The following is an 11,321-nucleotide window of genomic DNA, read 5'->3' as shown; positions in this document are numbered from 1 at the left end:
CTTTCGCCTCTTTAGTCTTCCTTATACTGAGCAACAGAATGCGAATTACTAAACCACTCATGTTGAATGGCCCTCACCTTGCAGGTTCCATGGTGGGGTCCCTGGAACCCCTTGGAATCATTAAAAGATGACCCTTTTACTCTCATCTGTGGGCTCTAGATGCCAGTGCCCAGGAACAGGAAATGACTCAACTCACACTTGACACCCGTTGGATGTTAACAGCTTAAAGGAAATGCCAAAAAAATCATCTGATAAAGCTCAGTACACATTCATGATGAAAATTAATCTCAGCAAACTATGAAAATAAGGGAACTTCTTTGCCTTGATAAAAGGCATCAGAAACCTAAAACAAGCAACTCAATGCTGAAATACTGGAAATGTTCTCATTATACATTCAATGACCCCCTAAAGATAACATTTATCACTGAGTGTCTTCAACAATATATAGGGTCTCCTGGCCCCTAGAGAAAGAAAAGAATGATATATAAGAAATATAAATACCATAAGGAACAGGCAAAATTTCTGTCATTTGTAAATATGAGCATATATTTATAAAATGTGAGAATCAATTATTAGAAGTATTAGGGGGAAAATGAGAATCCAAAATGATGGTTGGATATACAATCAACCAAAAATAAATCAATAGTTTTCTTATAAACCAGCAATAGTTAATTTAAAATGTGATAAAAATAATAACAATTGCAAATAACACCATAAAGGAAGTAAAAATAAAACCTAACAAGAAATGAGAAGACAAAAATTTTCAGAGACTTAGACTGTTCATCTGTAAAATATGGGAAATATGTTTCTCCTTACTTTTTTGAATTTTGGGGAAGGCTCAATAACTTGTGTGCTGGGCCCTAAGCTCATGTGGCAGGGTGACCAGATTAAAAATTGACATTCATGAAGGAATGAGAAATATTTCTGCTCATTCCCATCTGGTTTTGTGGATTGTGATCCAGAATTTCCTCTTGTCCCAAAAAAGAAGCATATGCAGTGAGGGAGAGCATTATGTGAAGGTGGGAGAAGTGGGGACCTTTCTGGAGATGGGACATATATATGGTTGCCTCCTCAAGCAAGTAGAGACATGATCCAATTCCCACACAGCCTTGGGACATGGGGGCCATGGTCCCTTTCCATGAAGACCTGAGACTGAGGTGGCTCACAGAGCCCTGAATGCCACCACTGTTGGGCTATGGAAAACATCCAGGGGGCTGAGTGGGAAACGGAAGGCATGATATCACCACCCACAAATGGAACACGTAGACTTAGATCAGGAGCTATCTTGATGCCAGCCATCAACACTAATGCTCATTTGTTCCTCCAGACATTTCTGTAACTCCCCATCTGCCCATACAACCTGAGGATGGGAGCAGGTTGCCCCTTCCACCCAACAAAGAAAGCTTAACCTGAGATTGAACTTTCCACTTTTCCGATAAGTGGGGCCTCAGAGCCAGAGTTAACTTGATTTCTAAAAACACAGAAATATTTCTTGAAACCAAAGCAATGGAAACTCATGTTAACATATTCATGATTTATTATACTTGAATCATCTCTGTTCAGTGAGAGGGTGGGGTGGTGATGAGCACAAGCTTCAGGTTCAGGTAGATGGGTTTGAAACCAGCCTCTGTCACTTGCTCCGTGTAACAAAACTCAAAACATTTAACTTCTTTAAGTTTCAGTGTTCTTGTATAAAAACTGGGGAGAATAATTCTTGTTCCATGGCACCGTGTGAAGATTAAATCATAGTTTATAAGATGTCTTAGAAGTGCTTGTCAAGGTGCTTGGTATATAGTATATGCTCAATAAACACCTCACTGAGGTCTGAAGTGGTGGGGATGTGTTCATCAGCAGGAAGTTACTTGGGTAATGTCTGAGGTGGGGGGTGAGATCTTCCCTAGAGGCAAAGGCTGGCTGCTTTTAGGTCAGGGAGTTGAGTTGGTACCCCAAGAGTCAAGGGAGTGGATAATACATGCCAATCACTAGGGGTGGGTTGGCCTCCACCATGCTGCGGTACCACAAGGCCCTCTGACCTCATGGAGAGCCTGAGCAGATGTGCCCCACAGACCTCAGGCTGCCAGATAATCCCAAATGTATCCTTAGCTCCACACATTTGGAATTTCCCAGAAGTCCACCCGTCTATCATTATGCTTGAGCAGCACTGACTGCTACATCTTGATAAGGCTGGGCAGGCAGTGGGCTGCAAAGAAAGAGTAGAGGGGCCAGGAAGCAGGCACCCTGTGTGTGCTTTTGGAGGGAACCTCCATCCCAGGACCTCACTGTTGCCATCTATAAATGAAGGAGTTGGACAAGAAGAGGAAGAAAGAAGCCTCCATCTCTTGCCAAAGGGCAAAGTTAGAGTGGCTGTCTAGAGTGCAGAGCTGAGAAGGGGCTCCAGGGGGAGTCAGACTGATTAGTAATCAAGGGGGAGGAGTCAGGGCCCACCTGGGAGTGGAGTGGCTAAGACGTCTCCAACTCTTATAGCCACAGAGGTGTTACAGCACCTCACAGACCAGGTGGATTCCCCAGGATGTAGGCTGAAAGGCAAGGCAGGACCCTCTCCATCCTGTGGCCTTGGTGCCTGCTCAAAACTCACAGATGGCCAGTCGGTACTGCAGGCAGTTCTTGTCATTCCACTGGCCATCTGTGTACATCTCCACACACTTCTCTTTGCCCCGACCCCCGGGCTCCCCTGGGTACCAGTTGGTGTAATTCACAGGGGTTCCATCCAGGTAGTGGAAGTCTCCAGCAGTGGGACCCTCAGCCAGGCCCAGGTAAGCATAAGTATTGTGCTTCCTCACGATGCTTGCAATGGCCTCATTCTCTTCTGGACTCCTTGGGGTAGCAATGCGTCCACCTACTCTGGCACACGACTCTCTAATGGCATCAAAATTGACCGACTGCCCATTGGTGGAGAAGACCTTCTCTCCCACTGCCAGCATGGAGCCCTGAAAACTGAGGACTGACAGCAGAGGAATCCGGGTCAGGCCACAGGCCTCTTTGTTTCCAAGTCCTTTTCCTTCCCTTTATGCACTCTACCTTTATGCGCTTTCCAATCTCTTCACCTCTGCCTCTCTCTCCTTCTTCCCTCCCTCTTCCAATCCTAGTCTTTCTGGATTCCCCTCCATGCTCCCATCATTTAATTATCCATTCACCCATTTAACAATTACTTATTGACTGTCTATTATATGCCTGAAACTGTGCAATTTCCTGGGATTCAATAGAAAGCAGTATAGCCAGGAACATTGCTTCCCCAGGACATAGGGAGATAATCCATATCTACTTCGGTCTCCTCTGAGCCATTGAAGAACATCTGAAAAAGGACCTCCATGTCCACACTTGTTTGTCAAGTCTCTAGATTCTGGAGCCTGATGCTGAGGATGAGGAGAACTTATGGGAACCCCCTACCCTATAAGGCCCCAAGGGATCCCCTTACCGCGCATCGACTGCAGGATTTGATGGCTGATCTCACGGATTGTGCTCTGGAGCTCCTCATCTAGATAAGTTGGAAGCCCTGTAGAGAGATCCCCAGCAAGAAGAGGGGCAGGCCAACAAAAACCCCCACTTGTGCCAAGCAGGTGCGAGGCCAGCGGCAAGCCTGGCATTCTGCCCTTCACTTGTCTAGAGCCACTGCCCAGGCCCCAGGTCATAAGGGTCCACGAGGTTGGAGTGTGTTTCCCACTCCCTACACACTTGTCCTTTAATTCAGCCTTGCCCTTGCTCAGCCCCATCTCTGCTCTTCTTTCCTGCCATATCCTTTCATGGCTCTGTCTGTCCACTTCTGTGGGGTTTTCTAGTTTCTGGGCAGGGCCCCCTTCCCCACCCTCCATTAAGAGCAAATCTGGTTCTCTCTGACTCTCCTGATGTATCTTGATTACTGCTCAGAGCTCCAGAATTCCCCTGGACATGCAGGGTTCCCAGTTATATCATCTGTCTGGTCCTTGGTCCACATAACCCCCTACACCCTCAGAATGCCCCTATGCCTCAGCACTAGGAAGTGCCTCCCCTCCTCCCAGTGCTGTTCCATTTCCCACACCTGATGCCCTGTGTCTCCCCATCAGCTGTTGTGATGCGTGGAACACTTCCAATACCCACCAGTTCCACGACCCAGACCCCTCTGATTTCTCAACCTCATATTCTCTTATCTAGGTTGAAAAATATACCCTTTGGGGACTTCCGTGGTTTTGTCTGATCCCCGTCATCCCTCATGTAACTGACCACATGGGCACAGTGTCCAGTTGCTTCTGTACACTGGCCACATCCTGCTCACCTGGGGGGCCCCTCTCACCAGGCTCTCCCTTTTCTCCACGCTCTCCAGTGAGGCCAGGGGCTCCAGTCATCCCATCACGCCCAGGGAGGCCTGGCATTCCTCCAGGGGGGCCCATGGGGCCTGCAGAGAGAGGGGGACAAGGATGTATGCTATCTATCACCCACAGTGGGCTGGGGCTGATGGGACTGGACCTCCATTATCAGCCAGGCTGACTCACCTGTCACTCCACAGGTACCTTGAGGGTAGATGCTCCAGGGCTGCTCCAGTCTAAGGGTCCCGGGAAACTCCCACCATCCACCTGACCCTTGAACCCAGCCTGGAACCCTGGACAGCAAGTCCCCCTGAAAACAGGTCATTGTCCCTCAGCTCCCACTCAGTACCTGGAGGTCCAGGGTCTCCTTTGATACCATCTCTCCCATCTCTTCCTGGCAGGCCATGGGATCCAGGAGTACCAGGGATGCCAGGACTTCCAAGACAAACTTCCTTCATGTCGCACTCAAGGCCAGAAACCACCAGCCAGATGAGGGTGAGGGTCAAAGAGCACAGCAGCATGGCGTTTGCTCCAGCGGCTCCTTCTGTAGAAGGGAAGGGCGGGCTGTGGTCCACCTGAAGCATTTGCCAAGGTCTCCCCTTGCTGTGCTTTGTCAAGATTCAGGCATGTGATGGAGCCTGAGGGCCAGGGCAGGTACAGACAGGAGCTCTGGAAAGACCCAAACTATCCTTGGAAACTCCCAGCATCATCTGGTATCTAACATGGTCTCATGCCCCATCCCTCTGGCTGGAGGTGGAGTGGTACCCGGGCAGGGGAGGAGTTGTAGAGAGCTCTGGAGACTCAGAGGACCTGGGTTCTAATGGAGTCTCTGTTTGTTCCTAGCTGTGTGACCGTGGGGAACTCACTTCACCTCTCTTGGCTTCAGCTGAAACTTCTGTCCTGGAGGCAATCCTGGCCTGTCCCTCCCAGGCTGTTGGGAGGAAGGATGTGGTCAACATTCACTCGCTCCATCTGTCCCTCATACTCTCAGCTACCCTCCCTTTGAGTTCTAAGGGACCATGATCCTGAGGATGAGCAGAGATGACCAGGGCCCATGTCTTGGCCACCCCACGTTGGTCAATGATAGGGAGTCCCCTCCTCCCTGCTTTCTTGGGAGGCTTCCTCTTTGGCAGGCTCTTTCTCCCCCTGCCTCCACCCTGCAGGCCCTGATGAATCCCTGGGGCCAATGGGCCCGGCCCAGGAGCAAAGTGAAGTGTGAGGATATTTGCAAGCCCATCTTCCTGTACCCATAGTTAGGGTTCTGTGGAACAAGTCCCAGTGGTACCCAGGGAGGGCCCCTCCTTCCCTGCCTGACCCATAGTGAAGCCTGTGGCTGCTGGGCTGGTTCATGCTGCTGCAACCCTGGGGAAGACCCAGGGGATGGGGCTAAACTCACCCACACGAACAGAGCCTGTGTGGTTCTCTGCCTCCAGATCAGGGTGGTGAGGTGGACAGCAACATTTATACTGATGTAGGCTACCAGGCTTCCTCTCCACCCCAGAGAGGGGCCTGTCACAAGGGCCTCTACTCCAGGAGAGCCAGGCAGGAAGCTGTCATCTTGTTTACCCAGTACATTTCCCCACAGGGCACTCAGGCTGGAGGGCCACTTAGGAAACCCGTTAAAGAGAAATTCCAGATCGGTAAGAAGGGAAAATTCCCATGGACCGGAGGCCACCCGCTCTCCCTCCATCCAGTTTCCCAAAAGCAGTGAAGGATGAGAGCACTTACACGGGAACCGATGGAGGCACGTGGCAAAGGGAGCCCTCTCTCTCCTGGGCCTCGGCCTCCCGGTCCTGGCTAGTGACACGTTCGCAGCCCCAGAATCACTATCCCCCAAAAGCCCACCAGCTGGAGAGAACATACCAGCGCCGGACTCTTTTCCCAGGGGAGCAAAGAGGCAGATCAGTGACATACAGGGCTGTCTCCCGGGGCCATTCCAGCTCCAGAGCCTCTTTGGCTCTTGGAAGTGTCCATAGGGCTCCAGAGTGCGCAGAGGTCATGTCTGAAGCCAAAGGGTGGTCAGGTTGAGCTGGAACAAACTGTCATGGGGCGTGGCTCACCACTGAGCCCCCAGCTCTTGCTTCTGGGGCCTGCAGCTGAGTTGATGGACACATGCTTCACAGGTACAGGTGAATCCTTAGCGGGTTCCCCATCCCTCCGCCCCGGCAGGCTCAGAGGTGGGGAAGCAGGGCGGGGCTGGAAGGTCACAGGAGGGCAGCAGTTTCTGTCTTGGCCTTGGTGATGTCTGATGACCTGCAGTGGTGATTTCTGTAAGTAGTGGAATGACACGTGAAGCCTTAATTGATAAGATTCCCTCTTCAAGCCGCTTGATGAGGAGGGAATCTCTAACGTAGGGATGGTAACGATGGGGAACAGAGACAGGAAGAAATCGCCATGCTTACCTGTGGGTGGTGTGAAAAATCTTGAGGTCCTCAGGGAGAGGGGGAGCTCAGCTAATGGAATCCCTCTCCCAGGAGCAGGGAGCCCGTCAGAGCCTCTCTGGAGCCCGGAGTGCTTTCAGCTGCCCTGCTGCCGCCTGTCACGTGCCCTGCGACTCTGTCAGGCACAGGATGGGGAGCCAGGGCCAGCTCCTGGGGCCCAGGAGCAGCTCCAGCTTAAGGACTACAACTCGGCTTGGAGGGGATGCGGTTCTGCGGGGGAAGGAACGGGAGCAGGGGTCTTCTTGGGCAGATTTTAAAGGGTCTGCGGGGAGGCAGCCTGGAGGTCCGGGCCATGGTTGGTGGGGAAGGGTGTGGACTTAGGAGTCAGACGCACCTGAGTTGCACTTTGGAGCTGCCACTTGTTATCCATGTGGCCTACGTCAGGTTATATAACTTCCTGAGTCATGGTTTTCTGGGTTTTTTTAAAAAAATTATTATTTTGAAGTAATAACAAACCTACAGGAAAGATGCAGGTGCACTACCAATTTTTTTCTGAACCTATGAGAGTAGGTTGCAAACATGATACTCCATCACCCTAGTATATTAGTTTATATTTCATATGAAGATGTTTTCCAATATAACCATCAAAATCAAGCAATTAACACTGGTTCAGATATTATTTTTATTTAAAAACATGAAAGAGTAACATGGGGTATTTTATTTAATCTTTTAAGTCACCTGTTTAACCTAAGTCACTCACATGGCTAAATGCCAATATATTAAAGTGTGTCATAAAAATTCTAATAAAATGACTAATCAATTATTTACGTGGCCTTACCTCCTTCTTCATCCTGTGTTCCACCACTCTCCCTTCTGCAGCTTCTAAGAGGATGTTCCAAGTTCACGGAACTGAGGGGTGCTTTCCATGTCACTCTTTCTCTGAGCATGATTCTTCTCTTGTCTGGAGTGTTCTGACTGCCTTTTCTGCCACACACAAAAAAAGGGTGGATGTCATACAATATTTGTCTTTCTCTGTCCGACTTACCTCACTTAGCATAATGTCCTCAAGGACTATCCATGTTGCTGCAAATGGCAGGATTTCCTTTTTTTCGTGGCTGAATAATATTCCGTTGTATGTATACACCACATCTTCTTTATCCATTCATGTATCAATGGACACTTAGGTTGTTTCCATAAACTTGACTATTGTGAATAATGCTGCAATAAACACGGGAGTGAAGATATCTCCTTGAAAACCTGTTTTCATTTCCTTTGGATATATACCCAAAACTGGGATGGCTGGATCATATAGTAGTTCTATTTTTAAATTTTTGAGGGACCTCCATACTGTTACCCATAGTGGCTAGACCCATTTACCAGTTTATAATCCCACCAACAGTGCACAAGGGAACAAATAATTTTTTACTGTAAGTATGCAACATTTGGGACGTACTTATACTAAAATATTATTCATTGTTTATCTGAAGTTCGGGTGTAGTTGGGCATCTTATATTTTATCTGGAAAACCTACCTTCAGGGACCATCAAGCAGAGGCTTTGGGTGAGGCAGGAGAGACGTCCTTCGGCTTGCTGTCATCTTATGGGTTTAGTCTGGGACCACGTTGTCAAAGTTGCTGATTTTTGGCTCAGATACAGATGAAAAGTCTTCCTGACCTCTGTGTGGCTATTGAGCAGGGCCTGAAGCGTGGAGTGTATGGGTTACAAATGGGGCTGGTATTTAAAACAAACCCCAGCTCTCCTGAAGTGGCAGGGAACATCCAGGAGCCGGGGGTGAGAAAGCTCAGGATTTGCTTTATCCCTGCCTCCACCTGGACTAGAATGACTCTCCCGAGGGAGTTTCCATGGCTACATTGGGAGGGAGGACAGCAAGGTAAGACACAGTTAGGACAGAGCAAAGGAAGGAACCAAGTGTGGCTGGAGCTCCTGACCAGCCTTCCTGGGGATGAGTGTCCATCAAAGCAGAGATGTTGACCAAGTGCAGAGGCTTCTCACAGAGTCTGTGTCCCTTTCTCTGGGGCAGTGGGCTCCAGACACCTTGCAAACCACACGTGCAAAGCCCAGAGAGGAGGCACCAGCCAGGGCTCAGGCTCTGGTGGTTGTTTACATGAGGCTGCCTGGTGGAGACAAAGCTGAGAGCAGCCGGTGGGACAGGACAGGACAGGCAGACAGCAGGGGCGGGGGGGGGGGGTGGTTAGCAGCAAGCAGGCTGGGGTTCTCCCCAGGAAAGATGCAGGATGGGCTGCACCTGGATCCCAGCCTGAGGGAGTTAGAGAAACCGTCTGCTACCTACACTGTGACAGGAGAGAACTTTCAATGGCCTGCAAGCTTCTTCATGGACAACACTTTAGTTTAACTCTAGTGCATCACAGGATCAAGGAGGCCCTGGTCTTCAGAATCAAACATGTACATTAGCATGTGCTCTACGCAGTCACAGCTGTTCCCCTGGGAGGAATTCCAGGCTCAGGACAACATGGGATTCACTACGTTCATCCGGGGCCTCCACTGTCCTCAGAGAACACCTGAGTCCACATCCTGACACCCACGTGACCCTCCCGTGTCAGCCTTGGCCCCCTCCTGGCTCACCCAGGAGCCAGGCCCCGGAACACCGTGGCATCAGCTGTGGGAGTGTCCACAGAGCTCTCTAAAGAGGCTCCTTCTTCCTGGTCCTGCAGTCTGGATGTGTTCTACTCTCTCGTGTGCAGTGCCCTTCTGTGAGCCCTCCTATATTTAATTAACCTCAGATTACAGCAAGAATACCTCAGTACATTCTAGACTTTTGAAAACATTTCAGAAGGGACCAAAGCCTCTCGGCATTTAGGCCTGCAATGCTTGTCCCAGTGATCTGGGATGTCGGAGCAATGTCCCCTCAGGCCAAGTTGTGGGCCTAAGGCTGGCTATGGTCTGGGTTTCATTTTCTAAAAGACCTGAATGTTCAAGAAGAGAGGGCATTCTCTGGAGCTTTCAGCTTAAAAGGGGCTCAAGAATGGGGCCGAGAAGGAGGTCTCAGCACCGCCCACCCTGCTCCCTCACGGCGTCCTGAAGGGCAGCCAGACCACAGGCTACTCCACCCCATTGGGCTGAAGAGATGATAAAAGATGACAGTTCAGGTAGAGCTCCTGGCAGGGTGACTGGTGTGGGGAAAATCTGATCCTTGCTGGAGTGTCCCACATCTGTAGAGGGGAAGGTACCAGCTCCTCAGGCACCCGTCCAGTGCCCGCCCTCTGCGGGAGCAGGCAGGGCTTCCCTGGCATCTGCATCACTCCTAACTCTAGGGTCTTCTTCCGAAACTACCCCCTGGCGTGTGTTTGCTGCTTTCCAGTCCCCTCGTAGCAGAGGATCTGTTGGGTGGGTGCTGGAGTTGCTACTCGTTGACCCAGGAGAAACTGACTAGGAACAAATAAAGACTCCAGCTTCCAGTCAACAGGTATTTAAAGCAGCTTCGACCAAACACATCTTGGTTTACTGGGAGATGGTGTTAATATAAAAATTATGACTATGAGTATAAATATAAAAAACTGAATTTGTGCTTCATATATGACCCGAGCCAGAGGAACTCAGCCCTCTGCAAAGCGAGCACAGTCCCACCATGTGCCAGAGCTGGGACTCTCCTAAGCTACATGGCTGTGCCCCAATTCAAGACCAGAGGGCACATGCTGGGCCATGGACCCCGCACTGCCCCAGGCCAGGAGCCAGGCCTGCAGGGACATTCAGAGCGGCAGGGCCTTCAGGAGTGCAACTATGGCAGGTGACCACTGCCTGGCCACTGGCCACCAGCCACGTCTGCTTCCACCACAAAGCCTTGTCCCAGCAACCCAGCAGTACTGTCCTGGGGCTGTGCCCACTGCCATGGCTTGTCTGTACACAGCCCTGCAGACATCCATAGGACAAACACGGAATCTGCATGAGATCCTGACCCAGCATCCAGCCTGGTCCGAGGAGCAACAGGGATACAGAAGCTGGAGGAGAAAGAGCCTCCGCCTGTGAAGTGTGGAAGGGTAACCTGAGGATGAGTGTCTCGGATAAACATGAACCAGGGAAGGGAGCAGGTGACTAATCACAGAGACCCACAAGGACGCAAGCACGCCCTGCGAATGCAGAGGGAACTGAGAGACCAGCAGAGAGCCGTTGCACACAGCTTGAGGTCCACCCCAGAGAACCAAGGAGAACCAAGGAGAGTTAGCCAGATTGGGAGAGACACATGAGAGGAGTAGAGGGGCCCACGGGGGGAAGGAGACCCAGGTTGGTACATGTCACAAAAGGCCAGGGAGTGGTAGGGCACAGTGCCACGAACGCTGCTGCCTGTGCCTCAGACTCTAATGACCCTGGGGAGAATCCTCACTCAGGAAGCCCGCGGTTCCCAGCTGTGCCCCTGAGGCCTGGCTCGCTGTAGGGTGGGGGATGGCGCCTGGGCCCGGGGCTTCAGTGTCCTTGATCAGGAATTCCCATCCCCTTCTAAGTTCCACTTAAGAGCAGACACAAATGTTGGACGGCATCTGTGTCCCCCATGGTTTCCTGAAGAACCTGAGGGTCAATCTCTCATGTGCATAATCCTTCCCCCACCCCAGAACAGTACACCCCTAACAAAGGAGAAAGGAGGGGGTACCCCCTGGGATGAGAGG

The 11,321-nt window shown here is 50.7% G+C and overlaps 1 protein-coding gene across 2 annotated transcripts; it reads right to left on the bottom strand.

Annotated features, from left to right (window-relative positions):
* Positions 1 to 2,585: 2,585 nt before the first annotated feature.
* Positions 2,586 to 4,837, bottom strand: LOC132350565 (pulmonary surfactant-associated protein A). Of its 2 annotated transcripts, none has more exons than XM_059899814.1 (4): positions 4,651 to 4,837; positions 4,271 to 4,390; positions 3,437 to 3,514; positions 2,586 to 2,962 (listed from the first exon to the last, which is right to left on the bottom strand). In XM_059899814.1, exons 1-4 carry the CDS (start codon positions 4,820 to 4,822, stop codon positions 2,586 to 2,588), a joined length of 747 nt encoding a protein of 248 aa, XP_059755797.1. In that variant the 5' UTR covers positions 4,823 to 4,837. The 2 variants fall into 2 exon arrangements, with proteins under 2 accessions (XP_059755797.1, XP_059755796.1); XM_059899813.1 differs by having other exon boundaries at positions 4,271 to 4,330; positions 4,738 to 4,822.
* Between the last annotated feature and the right edge of the window lie 6,484 nt (positions 4,838 to 11,321).

This window comes from Balaenoptera ricei, chromosome 16 (genome assembly GCF_028023285.1).
Source record: "Balaenoptera ricei isolate mBalRic1 chromosome 16, mBalRic1.hap2, whole genome shotgun sequence".
Taxonomy (NCBI): domain Eukaryota; kingdom Metazoa; phylum Chordata; class Mammalia; order Artiodactyla; family Balaenopteridae; genus Balaenoptera; species Balaenoptera ricei.
Note: the sequence above shows the minus strand (reverse complement) of the source record. Positions and strands in the feature narration are given on the sequence as shown.